The 20,884-nt window shown below is 43.3% G+C and overlaps 1 protein-coding gene across 1 annotated transcript in view; it reads right to left on the reverse strand.

Moving 5' to 3' along the window:
• The window catches only part of Slc7a8 (solute carrier family 7 member 8), a 57,681-nt gene that overhangs the window by 25,704 nt on the left and 11,093 nt on the right, over nucleotides 1-20,884 (reverse strand). Inside the window, exons 3-4 of the mRNA XM_046465244.2 lie at nucleotides 14,715-14,919; nucleotides 13,646-13,797 (exon numbers count right to left, since the gene is read on the reverse strand). Coding sequence (XP_046321200.1) covers nucleotides 13,646-13,797; nucleotides 14,715-14,919 — 357 coding nt within the window. The remainder of the gene's footprint in view (nucleotides 1-13,645; nucleotides 13,798-14,714; nucleotides 14,920-20,884) is intronic.

Raw genomic sequence — 20,884 nt, forward strand, 5'->3', positions numbered from 1 at the left:
CTCCAGACGGGCCTCTCTCAAGCAAGCAGAGGAGGAGGGGTCAGAGAAAAAGGCCCAGAATCACACAGCTTTTCCTGGATTCTATTAGCTAAGCTCTGGCCCCCTGCTGTCCCACCCCCTCCCTACTTCCCCTTCCTTCTTATCCTGCTCCCCTCATTGCCAGCTGCTGAACCTGGAGTTTCTGCTGAATCACCAGCCAGCACTTAGTGGAGCCAAGAAGCCTGAACACCCAGCTCAGCGTTTTCCAAGAGCTGAGTAGTTCTCCCTTCAGCTAAACATGGCTCCTGAGCTTCTGGTGTCGGGGAGAAGAGAAAAAATGAAGATACCCAGAAAGTCAGATTTGCCATGCTGGGCCACCTGGCAGAGCCTCATTTTAATCCTACTCATTATTTTTCCAGCCTGGACCTGAAAAACCACTGTTATTTCATCTACTATTGCCCCAGACACAAGGTGGATGGAGTGCCTGACTGTCCATCATATTAAGTCTTGGCATATGGGTCCTAGGAGATCTGGTGGGTTCTTGGACTGGAAGGCTGGTGGACTTTGTTAGTGTTCACTGAAGTCTGTAAACCTTTGTGACCTAGATCACAAAGATAGGGGACAGACAGATGAGAATAATACGAACATGAAGTTAAGGGAATAATTCTATAAAATGGACTCTCTGTGCTGACCCCCACATGTTTTCTTTTCCAAAAAAGCAAATTTACCTGCAGCCCTGCCTGGTTTAAATGGACAAGCTATGTCACATTGCTCAACAAACTACCTGTTATCTGCAGAAGAAATGAAGGCCTGAAATAATGTTGATAAGAGTAACCCAAATTACCCTGAAAGGCAAGACTTTTGTGACCCTTTTCACAGATTAAATCCTGAAACTCAGGGAGATAAGGATAATTCCTCCTAACCATAAAATCTGTAAGAATTTATGGTTAAGGCCCGTGTGGTGGCGCATGCCTGTAATCCCAGAGGCTTGGGAGGAGGAGGCAGGACAAAGACAAAGACAGCCTAAGCAACTCAGTGAGGAGCTAAGCAACTCAGTGAGACCCTGTCTCTAATAAAATACAAAATAGGGCTGGGGATGTGGCTCAGTGGCCAAGTGCCCAAGTTCAATCCCTGGTACAAAAAACAAAACAAACAAAGAAAAAAAAAACAAAGAATTTATGGTTAAGAATCGAATTAGAACCAGTCAGCATGGGCCAAGGTGATCTCAAGTTGTCATGGCAGTAAACTTGACAGCCTCTTATCAACTTGTTGTCAATCAAAAGTCAAGAGATGGACCTGGGTGGGACTCCTGAAAACTTCTTTAGGATCCCCAGTAAAACTGGAATGTAGGAGAAGCACACTGTTTCTCTCCTCTCCGAGAGGACCCACTCTCTCCCTTGAGAGTGTCCCCCTTCCCATTTCCTATCCATTCAATAAACTCATGCTTGTTACTCTGAGCAACTGTCTGAAATCTTTCTGACTTGATGGCAAGAATTGTAATTTGAGGGTAGGGGTCTTCACGCTGCCTCAGTTTCTGGGAAGGCCCTAGCCCTGAATTAACAAAATTCTCAAAATGATTCAGTGATAACCCAACCCTGAAGACAGCGCTCAACCTTGTCAAACTCTCAAAACAAACCTTGCCCTTTCTTCTTTTCCTCAAAGCTCCCAGTACCACTGGTCCTCCTTCTACTCCTGTAAGTCTTCTGATTTTGTATTTGTGAGTAAATGATATAAATTTGGTGTGTCATATTGAAGCCAGATTTAAAGTTAGGTAGTCAGTGTAGTTAGATAAATCGGGTCTAATATCGAGTGAAATCTAAAATGGAGACCATGCGGAGAATGACTCCTGGAAAACACAGGACAACTCATGGAAGTCCCGAAAAGGCCCTAGGCCAAAGTCCACCTCAAAGAAATGTTAATGAACAGCCCCCAGCAAAAAGGTGCTGACTCAGAAGTCCTTCCTGACCAGATTACTTCTTTGGCCCACCTGTGTCCCACCCCTCGGTCCTTCCCACCTACATTCCATCACCAAAACTATAAAAAGGGGAAACAACCTCACTTCCACGGATTCCACCTCTTGGGTCCCCTTCTTCCTCCGGGAGAAGTCTTTTCTGCTGTCCTTTAATAAACTTCTAATTTCTACTCTGACCTTGCCTCGGCGTGCTTCTTTGGTGTTATTCTTCAACACTGGGGAAGCAAGGACTCGTCACCGGTCAACAGCGGTAACAATATTAACCCTTAAAAGTTCAGCAGACACGATTAATGGATAACTTAAAAAAACACACAAGCATAAGCTTCTCTGGGAAAAACAAAGTGAGCAAAAACAAAGTGAGGGAAAGTCAGCAATAAAAAGGGCAGAGGAGAATACAAGTTTCTTGGCTGCTACCAGAAAGGAAGCAAGTTGGTACCACACCTGATAGAATGTTAACTCCTGAAAAACTTCCAGTTTGGGGGGACCTCAATTCACTTTATTGTTTCCCCATGCAGGGGTGGAGATGATCCCACAAGTCCCCCCCCCCCTCTCGTTTCCCAATTTCCAAGGCATGGCCTATGTAGGCATGCCCTTTGAATAGCAAAACTTTGGACCAAGAGTAAAATATGGAGACCAGGAGAGATACTACAGGGATTCACGAAAGAGGAGGTGATGTGGAATGAAGCAAACTGAAACTGAAAAGATTCTGACTTCTGGGATAGCCAGTGGAGGGCAAAAGCCTGCTGAGAACACTCAGGACTGAAACCAGTGGAACAAAACAGAAGGCCAAAATGGGAGGGGGCAGAACTGTCCAACACTAATGGCTCTCTAGGGGAGAAGACCTTCATAAAACTCTTGAATTCTTTGTGATATATGCAGTTGCTTACTATGATGTATAAATTATAAAGCACTGTACAAGTTGTTATTTTCATTAGAGCTTAAGACTGAGTCCCTATTACAGAAGCATAATATGAGGTTAACAGAGATACCTTCATTTCCAGGGCTATTAGAACTAGGAGGCCTGTGGGGGAGGGAGGTGAAATGGCACTAAAGAATGTGTAGTTTTAGGGCTGAGATTGTAGCTCAGTTGTGGAGCACTTGCCCAGCACATGTGAGACACTGGGTTCAATCCTAGCAAAATAATAAAATGAAGATATTGTGTCCATCTACCACTAAAAAAAAAAAAAAAAAAAAATGTGTAGTTTTGCCAGTTGTAGTAGTGCATGCCTATAATCCCAGAGGCTCAGGAGGCTAAGGCAGGAGGATCTCAAGTTCAAAGCCAGCCTCAGCAAAAAGTGAGGCGCTAAGCAACTCAGTGAAACCCTGTCTCTAAATAAAATACAAAATATGGCGGGCGATGTGGCTCAGTGAATAAGTGCCCATGAACTCAATCCCTAGTACCAAAAAAAAAAAAAAAAAAAAAATGTGTTGTTTACTCTGCCATTATAAACATGAAGTTCAAAGGCATAGGGGTTGCCTCTTGGCATCAGATCTTAAGTGTTGGAGTGAATGGGAAGGGTGGCAAAGACAGAGGGGCCAACTTAACCAAACTAAACCATACCCATGAAAAAACATTAACAAAAAGAACAAATTTTTTTAAAGACATTAAAATATGATCTAATATTATCCTTGATTTATTGCACATGTATACTCAACAAAATGCACCATCCTTGACTCCTTCACCCTTAGTCACCAAGTCTTGCCAATTCTATTTCCTAAATACCTAAAGACATCTATTTCTCTCAATTCCTACTGCCCCATCCCTGAGTCACATCATTGTCATCTCTATCCTATATTCCTGTCCCTGCACTGTAATGTTTTCTTGCTCTGACATTTCTCCCTGGACAATCCATCCTGTACCCTTGCAGCATGATTCTTTTAAAATAGAAATATGATAATGTCACTCCTCTGGTTGAAAACCTTCAATTCAGCTGGGTGCTGTGGGGCATGCCTGTAATTCCAGCAGTTTAGAGAGGCTCAGGCAGGAGGATTGCGAGTTCAAAGCCAGCCTCAGCAATTTAGTGAGACTCTGTCTCTAAATAAATATATATATTTTAAAAAGCGTCGGGGATTTGGCTCAGTGGTTAAGTGTCCCTGAGTTCAATCCTCAATAAAAACTTCTTTGCTCTTGGGGTAAAGTCCAACCTCTTAAGCATGGCCCAAAAGGCCCTTCACAATGAGGTTCCCATGTCTGCCACATTTTCTACCTCCTAATCTATGATGTGGTATACTGAACTACCTGAAGTCCCCCTGAAAGGGCTATGTCCTCAGACCTTGTCATTGTTAATCCCTCCTGAGAGAACATTCTCTCGGCCCCATCTCACTCTCCCTTCCCCTCCATGCTGGACAGTTTGCCTCACTATCTCCAAATGGTCTTTCAGCCTAAACTTATATGTTCCTTTCTCCAATATTTTCTTCCACCCTGGTTCCCTACTTCTATTTCTCTTTCAGCTAACTCTCTAGTTATTGTCCTCTTGGGAAACTTACCACTTCAAAACTGAAATTTTCTATCTACTTGTTGGAATTATGCACTGGGCTGTGAGTTCCTAAGTATAGGAACTGAGTATTCCCATGCCTATCACAGTGCCTGGGTTATAACAGGCACTCAGACATTTGAGAATGATTGAATGATTCTGTATCCCCTGGGGTACCTATAGAAGACACACAAGTAGACTCAGTAAAGAGTTGTTAAGAGAGATGACTTCATTTTCTACTGCTGCTGCTTCAAATGAGGGGTTTTGTTTGCTGCTGTATCCCCTGTGCCCAAAACAGTATCTAGTATGTCACCGGCATTTGATAAACATGACCAAGAGTTCCCATCCCTTTATAAGTTTCACTGCTTTAGAGCAGGCTTTTGAATAGGATCCAGGAGTAATGCCCCGAGCAAGACTTCTAACCAAAGACCTTTCCAGCTCCCCTCAGGGCCATGGGAGGACCTGGAAGGCAGAGGTAGAAAACATTTAACTGTTCATCATGAGCGCTGAATATAGTTAAGCTGTAACATTCCAGACAAACTAGATTCTTCCTCCTTGGTGGTCAAACAATTCAACATGCTCAGCTGATTGTATTCCTAAAATCTCTGGTGTACATGCTAGCTACTTGGGAGGCAGAGGCAAGAGAATCACAAGTTCTACACTAGCCTCAGCAACTTAGTGAGACCCTGTCTCAAAATAAAAAAAAAGAGCAAGAAGATGAGAAATTTAGCGAGGCCCTAAGCAACTTAATGAGACCCTGTCTCAAAATATTAAAAAAGGCTGTAAATGTAGCTCAATGGTAGAGTGACATCAGTCCCCAGTACCAAAAAAAAAAAAAAAAAAAAAATTGTAACCTCTCTAGCCTAGACAAATACTTAGCCTGTTTTTCTCCTGGTTTCAGGTTTCACCCAATTCTGAGCCTAATCATGTTTACTCCACTGCTCAAATTCTTCAGGGATTCATTGGATAAATCTGCTTTCTCTTAATTTTTGTTTGTTTGTGGGTTTTGTTGTTGTTTGTTTGTTTTGTATTTGCAGCACTGGGGATTGAACCCCTGAGTCGCTTGGCCACTGAGAGTCTCCAGCCCTTATTGATTTGAGACAGGGTCTCCCTAAATTGCTGAGGCTGGCCTTAAACTTGTGATCCTCTTGCCTCAGCTGCCTGAGTATAGTTGTGTAGGCAAAGTCTGCTTTTTTGGGCATGATATACAGGATCCTTCAAGATCTGACTTCTTCTTACCTGTTCAGTGTCATTTTCTATCATTCTCTTAGGCTCCACCCACATAAAGCTACTTGTTTTTCTCCAATAGGCTGTTTCTCTTTTGATCCCAAGTCTTACCTGACTTGGTAAGTCTGGCTGTCCCCTACTTTCTGTCCATCTGAAGCCTTTCTTTAGTTCAACCTGAAAGCCTTCCCTAGCACTCACCTCCCAATTTCAAAGCTCTCTCTGTGTTGCATTTTTAAAATCACACTTTATTGTTATTATTTGTTTCTTTTTTGATTGTTTTTTGTATTGTCATTAATTTGTTGGTATGCCAGTCACTAGACTTTAATCTTTTCCAAGACCATATAAGTCATACCTTATCTCCACTACATGTTCAATACGATGCATAACTGATGAGCTTTCTGGTTATCCACTTCCAGAATAATGATGAGCTTTCTGGAAATCCACTTCCAGAATAATTTTAGTCTTAATGTATCATAAAAATGAAAAATGAGCTGGACATGGTGGCACACACCTGTAATCCCAACAGCTGGGAGGATGGAGGCAGGAAGATCACAAATTCAAAGCCAACCTCAGCAAAAAGCAAGGCATAACTCAGTGAGACTCTGTCTCTAAATAAAAAACAAAACAGAGCTGGGGATGTGGCTTGGTGGTTGAGTGCCCCTGAGTAAAAGAAAAAAAGAAAAAGAAAAATGCAGTGCTAGTTGAATTAACCCTTGAGTAAAACTTAAGAAATTTTTCATATACTTAGATTTTAAATGCTGGCTAGTTAGAAGATATTTAGAGAAAAAAAAGGGGTCTTAGATAAATGGGAATCAAATCTAGACCAGTCTGTATTTGTCAGAATTCCTACATACAAGATTGATCAGACACACCCAGAGAACTCTTTGGGGACTAGAGAAGGACAAAAAGGCAGTGGCACCCAGGTATCTGAGGCAACATGTTTCATGTTTGAGATGAGAAGTCTGAGGCTAGAGAATATGAAGGCTCAAGGGATGATGAACTGAAGTTAAGGGATTAGAAGCAAGGAAAGACTTTAGAACCCTCAATGCCAAGGGATTAATTTACAGGAGATTTACAAAACAACTGACAACATCCTGCTCCAGGCAGCTGGAGTCTTTGTAGAGGAATTGTAGAGAGCAACTCAGGGTTAGAAGAAATAAAGGAAGTTCTTTCCTTTCCAAATAGCTCAAGAAAGAAGTAGAAATCTGAAGCCCTAGAAAAAAGTAGCCTCTTAGGAATCTCAGCAGAAAGATAGAAAACAAGATAAGCATTTTTTTTTTCCTTGTGAAATGCATGCAGGTTATTCTTTTCTGGAAGGAGAAGGAATTTCTTTAGGGCAAGACTTACAGGGAGAACAGGGGGCATTAATGAAAGGGGCCAGGCAGGAGGTCCCAAGGGGGAAAGACAGATCCCAAAGGAAAGCCTGTGATTAGGAAGTAAGGTGCACAGATCTGGACTGGGGCAGGGGAATGGCTCAGTGGTAAAGCGTGCTTCCCTAGAATGGGCCTGGGTTCCATCCCCAGCACTGAGAGAAGAAAAAGGAAAAGAAAGGAAGGGAAGGAAGGAAAAAAATACCAACTATTGTTTCAGATTCAGCTCCTATACTGAGCTCCAACAGATCAGGGTTAAAGTCAAAATGAAGTCATTTATACTAAAGTTCCATCCTACCAAACTGAAAGTAGACTGTTTATTTGACCTGCTGAGAATCAGGATTAGGGAGATAACAGTCAAATTGTCCAAAAAAGTCAGATTCAATTGATATGATAATGAAGTTCTCTTTGCTTTAATCCTTACACAAAGAAGTAATTTGAAATAAGCTGATGATAATTAGGTAGTTATTTTCTTTTTATTCTGTCTCTCTGTCCCCACCTTATAAGGACAGTAACTTGAAATGACTAATTGGCTTTTGGGGTTTTGTTTCTGTTTCTTTAAGTCCTTCTTTGTCCATAAAATCAACTTCTTTCCTGGTTTGGTGGCACACACCTATGATCCCAGAGGCTTGGGAGGCTGGGACAAGAGAATCTCAAGTTCAAAGCCAGCCTTAGTAACTGCGAGGTGCTAAGCAACTCAGTGAGACCATGTTTCTAAATAAAATACATAATAGGGCTGGGGATGTGACTCAGTGGTCTAGTACCCTAGAGTTCAGTCCCTGGTACAAAAAAAAAAAAAAAAAAAAAATCATCAAATTCTTTTGCTTGGACTATTGGAATGCTTACTCTCTTTTATGGAATGAATTGTTGCCCAATTGTACAATGAATAATAAAGCCAAGGGCTGGGGGTTCAGTGGTAGAGCACTTGCCTGCATGTACAAGGTCCTGGGGGTTGGGGGACTGAGAAAGGCCAGTCAAGAATTTTCTCTGTTGCTAGCATGTTGGTGTACACCTGTAATCATGGCAACTTGGGAGCTTGAGGCAGGAGGATTGCAAGTTCAAGGCTAGCCTCAGATACTTAGTGAGGCCCTAAGCAACTTAGTAGAGCCCTGCCTCAAAATTAAAAAATAAAAATAAAGGGCTGGGAATGAGGTTTAGTGGTAAAGCACCCCTGGGTACCAAAAAGAAAATAAGACTGTTGTCTTTTGACACTAGAAACCCAGTAACATGATAAAAGAGTATGTTGCAGAAATAACCTGTCAATATGTATGACTACATACCCAGATACATCAATAGCTGCATTTTATTTAGAACTGTAATGATATATATTCACTATTACTGCTAGATAGGTGTTCAGGGACTCCAAGATGGCAGAGGCAGGGTACAAGAAATATGCCACTGGAGGACAATACAGGGAGAAGAGTCATCATGTCCCTGTTTATGATAAGTTTTATTATACATTACCCATGATAACACCTGCCACAGGTTCAGGTTTTTTTTGTGTGTGTGTTTTTGTTTTTGGTACCAGGAATTGAACCCAGGGGCAGTTAAACACTGAGCCATATCCTCAGCCTTTCTAACATTTTAGAGACAGAGTCTCACTAAGTTGCTTAGGGACTCCCAAGTTGCTGAGGCTGGCTTTGAACTTTTGATCTTACTGCCTCAGGCTCTGGGGTCACTGGGATTATAGGTGTGCACCACCATACCTGGCCTACAGGTTCCGTATTCTAAAATAACCAATGGGGAAAATTGGACACTGTTCTAATGAGGTAATATAAGGTAGCCAATGGGAACAAATGGTAAGGTCTTCAATCCAGTCCCATCTCTATAGGGAAGAGAATGCCTCACAACTCAACACACAAGACACTAATTCCCAGACACCAGGACCTTGAACCTCTTTCTTTTGCTCAACCTATCCCTCTCTACCTTATACAGTGTGTTACTTTGACCTTCTCCTTCAACAAATCTGTACTTTGCCTGGTGCTTCTGTGTGTCTTGCTCACTTCTTTGTTCGAGACACACCTGGACCCCAACTGGACATCCCCCACGATAACAATACTAAGGCCACCAGACAGGGGAGGGATCCAGGTGAAGATAAGGGTGACTTTCTCTGTTGACTCTCTTTTATGTCTGACTTGAATCTTTTACATGGAGAATATAATCATTTACTAGGGAGATAATTTTAAAAAGAAGAAAAGAGAGACAACAAGGAAATCACAAAAGGCACTGGAAATCAAGTTTTAATACCTCCCAGTCCCCTTTCCTAACTCCCTTTTTCTGCTAATATGCTTGCTCTGGAGAAGGGAGAAAGGCTTTTCATTTAATTAAAATGTAAAAATACTTTCCTTTTTTGCTGCCGGGTGGCCAGGGATATTCTGCTGACTCAGCAGTGAATAATCAGCTTTGACCTAAATAATAGAATAACTCAAAGTGGCGCTGCAGTTGCATAAGAGAGATCCAGATCTGCAGTTCCTTCTTTCTCTCCCTCTCCAACTACACCCCCCCCACCACCACAGGGCTCCCGGGCTCCGGGCTCCAGCAGGCAAGCCAGTTACAGCAGGTTCTTTCCGCCTCTCCACCCCCACCATCTGGCTCATCACAACTTCATTTCTCATCCAATTGCTTCCAAAAACCGCCCCACCACAGAACTATTCTTGACCTTATCTCCTGCCTCCAAGCAAAGCCCAACCCTGAGGCTTTGCCACACCCGCTTTTCCCTGCTAGGCTCTGTGCCCTGTCCTCTAGGACCTAGCTATACACCAGTGACCTCTCCACGGAGGGTGGCCCAAACCTCTCATTGCTCAGTGGATGAAGCCCATCAACAGCATGCCAAAATGAGACAGCAGAAAGCAGAATTTCCTATGTAAATACGTTCTCATCAAACTCAAGCTCTTTACAGCTTCTGCCAGAAGTAGAGCTAGGTTGAGCTTCTCCAGGCTTGATTTCCAAAGAAGGCTCTACCAGGGCTCAGTGGTACGACACTTGCCTAGCAAGTACAAGGCCCTGGGTTCAACACTAGCCCCGCAAACAAACAAACAAACAAAAAATATTGTACCTATTTTATGCAGTTAACTTATCTGGCACCTGCTAAGAAGATAGAGTGGGTTGGAAGATGGTGGGATTGGGTGAGTCAGAGGGCTGCTGGAATAAAAAATGTTAGTGAAAAATGGCATCCACCAAGCCTTTCTGACAGCCTGGCTTTTGTTTCACTGGATCGCTTAAGAGATGATTTGAGGGACTATATAGAAGTGAGTTTAGAAAACAAGTATTCAACAAACCAGAAAACAGAACCTCTGTACATGCACTTAAAACAACTGGGAACATCAGGCCTAAAGAAGAGAAGGAAGAAAAAAAAAAAAAAAGAAGAAGAGAAGGAAGAATTGTGTGTGTGTGTGTGTGTGTTTTTGTGTGAGTGTTCACATATGTGGATGTGTACAACATCCAGTGGCCTTCACAGCCACAGGAAAGGGATACCACAAAGCATGAGAAACAGAGCTGTTCTCCACTTCCCCTAAAGGTGACATGAGGAAGAGGCTTAAGTTTAAGATTTTCTTTGGACTGGTGAGGTTAATGCAGAGGTGGAGCACTTGCCTAGCATACACAAGGTCCTGAGATGATCAATTCCCAGTACAGGACAAAAAAAAATCTGATTACAAAGGAGAAAAATACTTGAACACCTATTTCAAGGGCACTGAAAAATTCCTGTCTTTGGAGGACAAGGTTGACACTGTCAAGTTGGAGGTAATTTCCTTGCAGTTATACTTAGAGGACAGGCCAGATAGGTTTTATTGAATCTTTGAACGAGGTAAAGATAAAGAGAAGGATCTCCTCATTTTTGTTATCAGCCAGTTTCTAAGTTTCTCCTGGCTTGGTGCTAGCAGTGTCTAGGTGAGGGGTGAGCTGCAGAGGGGACTGTGTGTCCTGACTTTCTGGAGTTAGATACAAGCAGGAGCACTATTTTTTTTTTTTTTTTTTTTTTAGTACTGGGAATTTAACCCAGGGTTGCTCTATCACTGAGTCACACACTTATTTAGTTAGTTAATTTTCAAATAGGGTCTTGCTAAATTGTCTAGGCTGAACTGGAACTTGTGATCCTTCTGCCTCAGGCTCCAGAGGTACTGGGATCATAAGTGCGTACCACCTCACCAACTTAAGCTGGAACTCTAATCTCCTGGGAGGATTGGGCCCATCCTGAGGGGACGCCCAAGGCTGCACTACCCCAGTAGTCTTTGTGAAACTGGTCAAACCCTTGAATAACTTCCTGGAGTGTCTTTTTTTTTGGGGGGGGAGGGGTAAGGGGATTAAACCCAGGGATGCTTTACCTCTGACCTACATCTCCAGACCTTTTTATTTTTAAAAATTTTGTGACAGGGTTTTGCTAAGTTGTTTAGGGTCTTGCTAAATTGCTGAGGCTGGCCTCTATCTTGATATCCTCCTATCTCAGCTTCCCTAGTGGCTGGGATTATAGGCGTGTGCTGCCACACCAGGTCTCAAAGATCTTTCCTTTGGTGTTGGGGATTGAACACAGGACCTGTGTCTGCCAGTAAGCTAAATCAGCAACCCAAGGGTTCTTGATTTCTAGTAGGAGGGCAAGGGTGGCCTCTTGTCTGAGACACTTCAGCAGCATCAGCAAGAAAAAGGAAGCTGTCTGTGTGCATAAGACACAGAAACAGCAGTGACCAGCACTCATGTGCTTCCCCTTCCTCCCCCTGTTAGCTTGTCTGATGGCAAAACCAGCAACTTTTCCTGCATTCCCACGCCCTCCATCCTCCCCTTCCCCCAGCTGTGGATCCAGCTAAGAACCAAGGATGATAGTGGCCTTGCAGCTTGACATCCTCAGTGACTGACATGGCTGGGACACAAGGTGCCTACTGCTGTGCTGAGTGCATCCCATTTCTTCTCTCACACATTTCACACCCTCCTGAGACATAGGGTTACAATTTACAATCCACATCTGACAGTGGGGTGGGTTGAGTAACTATGCCAAAAAGTCAAGTCACCCAGTTAGATGGTGTGGAGTGGAGATGCAGGCTCAGGGGCTCAGCCTAGTTCAACAGGACTGACCAAGCACAAGGAATAAAGTCCCAAACAAGGGTCTCAACTCCACATTAGAACTTTGTGTGTGTGTGTGTGTGTGTGTGTGTGTAGCTAGGGATTGAATCTAGGGCCTTATGCATGCTAGGCAAGCTCTCTGCCACTTAGCCTCATCACCAGCCCCTCATTAGAAGTTTCTTAGGTGGTGGGGTCTCTCCCTGAATTGACCTCTACTGCCAAAGAGGGCAAATTTGTCAAGGCTCCAGATGCTTGCCTGTAAGAGGTATTGGGATAAGTAAATGGTCCTCCCTCCCTGACCCACCAGCATGATGGAAAAGAAGTGCCTGACTTGGGAAAGTTACAGCCAGGAGCATCCCTATCCTCAGCTAAGTATGTGAGTGCTAGAAGTTGTAAGAAGGCAGGGACCAAGCCAACTATGAAGTATGACCTCTGAAACACGTCCAAGTAGTTGCTTGAGAAGTTAGTGTTTGATTAAGGATGTAGAATACTCCAGCCATGGAGATCACAGAGATCAGCACTGACACTTCCTAGAAACATGGCTCTGTGGAACTTCTCTCTTAAGTTTTTCTACCTTTTCCAGCTCACAGAGATCTTTCCCCTTCCCTAAATTTTTACTGAAACTGACTAAATCACAGCTACTACATCTGTTTATATGACTTTCCCCATTTATAAAGCTCATCCAAGTGGGGTATGGTGGTACCACCCTGTAACCATAGCAACTGGGGAGGCAGAAGCAGGAGGATCACTCGTTCAAGGCCAGCCTCAGCGACTTAGCAAGACCCTGTCTCAAAAAATAAAAATGGCTGGGGATATAGCTCAGTGGTAAAGCACCCCTGGATTTAATCCCCAGTACCTAAATAAATAAATACTTAAGTAAAAATTAGCCAGATGTGGTGTCACATGCCTATAATCCCAGCAACTTAATGAGACTCTGTCTCAAAAAAATAAAAAAATAAAAAAGAGCTAGAGATGTGGCTTATGGTTGAGCACCCCTGGGTTCAATCCCTAGTACCAAAATTAATCAATCAATCTTGAAAACTCATCCAGGGCAGAGACCAGGGACAAAGTCTCCCAAGAGAGTTTGCAAAGTATGAGTTGGCCAGTTGAGGTAGAAGTGGACCAGACCTTCCCCTACAAAGCCAAAGCAGTCTTCCTATGAGCAGCCAGGATAAACTGGCACGGTGTGCTATGCTGGAGAGGGAATCAGAAGACCTGGACGCACTCAGGGCCTGTGTCCTGGGGTAAGCTACTTGCTTGGCTCTCTGTTTCCTTATCTCTTCTAGGAAAATGATAATACTGACCCAGCTTACCTCATGGTTTTATCATGAGGTTCAAATCAGATAGTATAGGTGAAAGTGCTTCATGTTAAGAGCCCTGTCAGTAAAAATGACTGTGCCTCTAATAAGTTTCTCCTTCTTTTTAAAACACCAGATAATTATATGCAGAGTCCATGGTTCCAAAATACACTTGTAAGAAATGGAGAGAAAAATAATGGGGGGAAAAAAAAACAAAAACAAAAAACCAGGAGAACAGGAAGGAAAATCAGATGCATGCAAGCCAATACTTACATAAGCAGATGGCAGCCAGGAGACGAAGGCCAGACTCTGGGGGGAAGCAGGTGGGGAAGAGTGGCTGCAACACATAGTTGGAGAAGGTGAGGGCGATGACGGCTTGGTTGGTGGGGTAGATCACCAGCACAGCAATCCACAGCCTCAGGAACCTGAAGGAGGAAGAGGACAGCCCGCCAAAGGGCACGGCAGGAATTCAGTCATCTGAAGAGAGCCTGGGCAAGTTGGTGGGCAGCCATGAGCAGAGGCAGGTAGATTAAAGGGGTGTGTTTCCTTTTTTTAATTTTCAGGGATGCTAAAGAGCCCAGCTCCCACCCCCACCCCAAATGAGACACCCAGCGCTCTACAACGGCAGTAAAATTGTTTAACGATGGAAAGCTAAGTTTCAACTAGCACCAACACCAGTCTTGGCATCTTTCTCTCTCCCTTCTCCTTTCATCATCTCTTCTCTGCCACTGTGGCCCCCAGCATTCACTGGGGGAAAAATTAAATTTGCAACCCTGCAACCCCAGGATTCTGACAGCCAAGACATGCTAAGGGTGTGGTTATATTAGCAACTGCTGGGGGAGGCATCTAGTGGGGTATTCCAGGAAGTGGCTTTCACACCCATTGACCCATTGGTGAGAGATGAGCTCCTTGGCAGGTTTGAAGAACCTGAGGAAATTCCAGATTAGGGCTTGATTCTAGAGGGAGGGCATCATCCTCAGTAATACGAAAAGAGGGCACACTTACTGGTCACTCTCATTTGTCAAGATAAAAAAAGGTCTACGTTTTTGTGACAACTTTTCCTGGAAGTCTATCGTCAGTGTTGTCACATAGCTCTATTTGCTTTGGCTCACACTCTTGCCCACCAAGATCAGTGAAGAGATTAAAATTACAACCCAGTTCTCCATCACTCTTAGGAATATTAAAGGGACACAAAGCTACACTAGCGACCATGACATGGAGGCAAAATGGCAGCACCACGGAGAGACTGCACGTTGAGACTAGAAACCCCCAATCTGACCTGTTTCTGAACCACCTTTCTCCTTTTCTTCTAGACCACTTAGGCCTCCGCAGATGTGCTTACCCTGCCAGTCCTCCAAAGATGTCCTTGACATAGGAGTAGTCACCTCCAGATTTGGGGATGGTGACCCCCAGCTCAGCATAGCAGAGAGCTCCCACGGCTGTGATGATGCCTGTCACAATCCAGACAATGAGTGCGAGGCCCACAGAGCCCGCATTCTCCAGCACACCCTTGGGTGAGACAAAGATTCCAGAGCCAATGATGTTCCCTGTAGGAAGCACCAGGAAAAGGAAGTGAGACAGTGAGGTCAAGACATGGCAGGATTGGCCTTTGCAGGGTGGTTACATCTCTGATCCAATTCTAAATTGCCTATGAGATAAGTAAATGATCTTCAGAAAATGTGTCTAGCAATAATCCCTAGTAGGGATACCTCTGAGCAGAGAACTGACATACATTGGCCAGGAACTTGGTTAAAGTACTTTAGGTGCTTCATTTAATTCTCCAAACAACACTCTGGAGTCAATATAACGTTTATTATATTTTACAGAGGAGGAAACTGAGTCTTAGAGATACCAAGAGAGTTGTCTAAATCTACACAGTAGTAAATGATTAAGCAAATACTGAATCTCAGGATACTGTAACTGGGCTACACATGGTCCACCCAAGGTGACAAGGGTCTAAGATTGGCAGATAATGTCAGGACTGGAAAAGTGGGCTGCTCTCAGAGACCATCTGTCAACTAGAAAGCTTAAAAAAGGAGCCAAAGGGCAAAATCTTTTGGACACCCCACGACTGGAGGTTTTCAAAACCTATGAGTATGGACAGCACTCCTGGAAGCTTGGCTTCTACCCCAGACACAACAGCCCCACCCTTAGTGGAGAACATGAAATAACCCTATAAAAACATTCCCAGTAGTCTGGAAATGGTTTGTAGGAGTACAACATGCAAAGCCTCAGCACTACATTCTTCCAAAGGTCATTCCCCTCCATTGTTTCATTTGCCCCTCACAACAACCTTTCAGAATCCAGGAAAAGGAGGAAGGGCAGACATTTCTCTCTATTTTACAAACCAAGAGACTAAGACACAGTGGGGTTAAGTGGCTTCCTCCAAATTCCATAGTTACTGATGGGTAAAATTGGATCTTGAAGTCAGTCTCCTGATGTTTAATCCAATGCTCTTTCCACTAATCCATTTCTTCTATACACACTGGGCTGGTTTTCTCTGAGAGATGAGGCCAGCAGCAAGTACAGAATGAGGACTCCTGGGCTGGGTTGAGCAGGGGAGGAGGAGGAGTGTGGGGCAGTGCCTGACATGCTTCTTCCCAAGTTTTCCTTTGTCCAATTCTTATGATTAAAATGATTAGAGGGGGTAATAGGGTCCAAGCCCTGTTCAGCTGCATCACCAAATGCCTAAGGGAAGAAGCAAGACTAAATGAATCCAGGTGGAAATGCAGGGCTGAAGTATCATGAGGCATGGTGGGCTTGACAGTGTTCTGGAGACATCTTCAATTCCCAACATCTCTCTTTCATGGTTTGGAGAGTGTAAAAAGTCCTATGCTTAGCCAGGTGTGGTGGCGCACACCTGTAATTTCAGGGGCTCAGGAGCTGAGGCAGGGGGATCACAAATTCAAAGCCAGCCTTAGAAAGGTAGCAGACTCCTAAGCAACTTAGCAAGAACCTGTCTCAAAATAAAAAATAAAAAAGGGTTGGGGACGTGGCTCAGTGGTTAAGTGCCCCTGATTCAATCCCCTGTACCAAAAAACAAACAAAAACCAAAAATCAGTTTTATGCTTGACTTTTCTGATCTCAACCATAACTAAACCTCAATTCATTCCTGATACTTTCACTTGTTTTTTTTTTTTTTTTTTGGCGGTGCTGGGGATTGAACTCAGGGCAAGGCAAACCCCACCAACTGAGTTACATATCCCTAGCCCTTCTGATAATTTCACTTGTAAACCAAAATTCAATTTACTTACTGACTTACTTATTGCAGTGGCGAGAGTGAACCCAGGGTCTCTAGGAAAGTGCTCTACCACATAGTTACATTCCCATCCCCAAAACCCAATTTTAATCCAGGGTCAGGCATCCAGTTATTGCACTTAAAAGGGAAGAGAAGAGAATATTCACGTTCTAAAAGCATAATGTTCTATTCCTCTGGGATGCAGAATATTTTGTCCATTTCCAAACTAAAAAATTGTCACGAGATGTATAGTAAGAATGCAGAACAGGTCCAGAGGACTTAAAAACAGTGACAACCAGAGAGACTGAGATATAGAATCAGCATAGGGCCACAGCTGGAAACAGATGAAATGGAAGCACATTTCTTGTCTCAAACATGTGTACGTTCTTTCGGTGTTAACAGTCTATCCCAAGAGAACAGAGCTACTTGTAGAACGTAACTAAAAGAAGAAACAATCCCCCATCATCAAATCTGTGATACAAATATTAGGCAAAAAGTGAATAGATAAAAGATATCCTGAGTAGCACAAGTTTGTTTTTGTTTGTTTGTTTTGGTACTGGGGATTTAACCCAGGGGCACTTTATCACAGATATATCCCCAGCCCTTTTCATGTTTTATTTTGAAACAAGGCCTTGTTAAGTTGCTTAGGGCCTCACCAAGTTGCTGAGGTTGGCCTCAAACATGTGGTCTTCCTGCCTAAGCTTCCCAAGTTTTTGGGATTGCAGATGTGTGCAACAGTGCCCAGCCCAGAAGTTCTTTCTTTTTTATTTTTTTGGTACTGGGATTGAACTCAGGTGCCCTCGATCACTGAGCCACATCCCCAGCCCTGTTTTATATTTTATTTAGAGACAGGGTCTCACTGACTCGCTTAGCACCTTGCTTTTGTGAGGCTGGCTTTGAACTCACAATCCTCCTGCCTCAGCCTCCCAAGCCACTGATATTACAGGTACATGTCACCATGCCTGGCCACAAGTGTTTTTTTCCCCCTCCATTTTTTTTATCCGTGCATTAAAGTTGTACATAATGGTGGGGTTCGTTGTTACATATTCGTATATGCACATGTGGCACAATTCTTAAAAGATTTTTTTTCCTTATATGTTTATGTAAAGTTCAGTGATAGGAATGAGAGGACATCTTTCCATCCTCTTCTCTGCTCAACCAGTCCCCACATGTGCTCGGCATGATGTGTTGGCTTAGTGTCCCAGGACTCAGGACATGTTCATCCCGTAACTCCTCACCTGCCAAAACTAAATTCACAGCTGTTCTCTGAAAGACATCAGTGCTGGGAAATGAAAGAACTAGGGACAGAGTTCCTAATAAGAATAGTAAATTCCTAGCCTACCAGGAAGTTATCAAAAGAGTGATCTACAGAGCATTTCAAAGTCAGCCAAGAAGAGAGCAATAGACCTAGGGTTATAAAACCAGTTCAAGGGGTTAGAAAAACAATCAATAGCAGGAGAAAAACAAGGTTTGACTTTGGTCTTTAAGATACTGAAAAAGGAGGAGGGAATAGCTAGGCTGTTTCTTAGAGCTGGGAACGGTTCTGAGGGGGAATGTGAGGGTGGGTGTTATTTGAAAGATCTGACCTTCTTAGGAATGAAGAGTCAATGTTCCACTAAGGGTTCTTGGAAAACAAACATGGCAATAGAGATCAGTAAATCAGATTCAGTGAGTCTCTGCTGTTGCTGTGACATTTCCAGAGTGTGTGTGCTCTCTTTCTCTTTCTAGGTCACAGGAGCCACTGGAAGATGGGATGCGAAAGACTAGAAGCCACTGGAGGGGTCTGGCCCACTTCCTGCTTCCGCTTGTTCTTGGAGGCTCTGTGACACTTTCCAAGGAGCTGCCATGATTGGGAAGGTCTTAGTAGATTGGCATTGGGACCTGAGTAATTTTATAAAAAGTGCCCCCCATCTTAATTTTGGCAAAACTAAAATTACAAAGAAGAGCTCTGCTAGCTTGAACTGAGTGCTCAGGAGCAGGAAGGAATTCTTCTCTGATTCTAGGAAGAAGCAACCTAAAAAAACACATAACCTGGGGCTGGGTTGTGGCTCAGTGGTAGAGCGCTCGCCTAGCACCTGCGGGGCCCTGGGTTTGATCCTCAGCACCACATAAATAAAATAAAGATATTGTGTCCGACTACAACTCAAAAATAAATATTAAAAATTAAAAAAAAAAAAAAAACATAACCTGAGAACATTTCTTCCACCTTAGTTGCTTCTGGAACTTGTGCAGGGGAGGATTGTTGCTTACAACAGAGCAATGCTCTGGACTGGCAGATTTTACATTACATGCTCAAAAGCAACGTCTACAACATACAATCTTTGGTATAATTATTTGATTAATATTTCTCTCTTCCACGGTACTGTAAGCTGCAATAGCAGGAACTGTGTTTCTTTCCCTCATCTATGAAGTGTCCCCTAGTAGACAGACACTCCATAAATGTTTACTGAATAAATAATGTCTGACATCATTTACTGCATTTTTATTTGGAACTTCCAAATCCCGTAACAATGTTGAGTGTGTATTGTACATAGGCAAACAAGTAAATCAACCTACTTATTTCAGTGCTGAGTAAACTAGACTGGCTATTATTATCAACTCCAATTCATAGGGAAGAAAGCAGGGCAATTATAATATTCCCATTTTCCAAATAAAGAAAATGAAGGAGAGGCATTATTATTCCTATTTTATGGATAAAGAAACTGAGATTCAGAGAGGTAGTTACTTGCCTAAATCACAGGGTAAGGTAGTAGTAGCTAGACTGGAACCTAAATCTTCTGCCACAATCTCAAGCATTTCACTTCCCATAGATACTGGAGTAACTTCATGCCCCACTCCACACGGGCAAGGGGAATAGTTTACACACAGCACTTATTAAAGAATAAGAACATATTGCTGGGTTCAGTGGTACACACCTGAAATCCCAGCTACGCTGGAGGCTGAGGAAGGAGGATCACAAGTTTGAGGCTAGCCCCAGCAGCTTAGCGAAATCCGTCTCAAAAAAAAGGACAGGGGATGTAACTCAGTGGTAGGACACCCCTGGGTTTGATCCCCAGTATCCCCCTGCCCACCAAAAAAGAATTGGAACAGATATCTGATTCCTTCCTTCTATCTCAATGGTGATTTACAAAACATTCATGTCCACTACATTACTTGAGTCTGATAACTACTTTCTTAGGTGGGCAGGGCAAGTAGCATCATCCCTATTTACCTTTGTGGGAACTGAGGCTCAGAGAGAAGAGACTTGATCAAAGTCACATACTGCAGAAGTAGCAAAGCCTGGACGAGAGACCAAGTCCTTGGACTCCTGCCAGGGTTTCCTGCAGACTCCATGCTGCCTCTCCTCTAGAAACTGCAGGACACACACTTCAGCTGGAGGGCTTCCAAACTTGGACACTGTCCAAATGAGACTTTCCTAGAGTGGCTTTGATAAAGGAGAACAGAGAACCTTTCTTTCTTTTTGGTACCGGGTATTAAACCCACAGGCACTTAACTACTGTGCTACATCCCCAGCCCTTTTTATTTTTATTTTTTTTCATTTTTGAGACAGGGTCTCACTAAGTTGCTTAGAGCCTTGCTAAATTGCTAAGACTGGCTTTGAACTTGTGATTTCCTGCCTCAACCTCCCAGGTCCCTAGGATTACAGGCGTGCACCACCATGCCTGGTGGGAACATTTTTTGATGAGATTTAGGAGGAAAATCGACTGCTGTGGGGATTTTTTTTTTCCTCTGTTGTTTTACTCTTTTACACATTGTCTATAAGGCCATTTAAGTGTGTGATGCACACCTGTCTGGTAATGCCTAGGTAATTGAGGTCAGGGTTTTACTCCTGCTTCCATCCACCCCAATTAACAAAGTAATCATCTTATCACACAGATCTTCTTTAGTGAAAAATGGATTCTGGGATGCCTGGACAATGAGGCCCAGCTTGGCTTGTTCTTTCAAAGAAAAGCTAAGCAAACCGTTGTATTAAAAATGGGCCAAAAGGGCGGGGGGGTGGGGGCAAATTGTATCAGCGGGCAAGTCTTCACTAGAAAAATTGCCAGAATTGAGAAAATCCACATTTGCCATGAATAATCACTAACCTCCCCACCTGTATGTCAATACTCATGTGACTCCCATTAAGGCATTACTCACATCCAGGCCTGTCCACACTAGAAAATCTGTAGCCATCAAAGTATTTCCTAGGGCATGGAATTATAGACTTCTAATGCCCAACAGACCCTCAGATCCAAAAGGCTTTGGCTTTCCTTACTTTTTCATGTTAGTCTTGA

The sequence above is a fragment of the Marmota monax genome, unplaced genomic scaffold (genome assembly GCF_021218885.2).
Source record: "Marmota monax isolate L192 unplaced genomic scaffold, Marmota_monax_Labrador192_F-V1.1 WCK01_AAM20220418_F8-fsc00079, whole genome shotgun sequence".
NCBI classification, from domain to species: Eukaryota; Metazoa; Chordata; class Mammalia; order Rodentia; family Sciuridae; genus Marmota; species Marmota monax.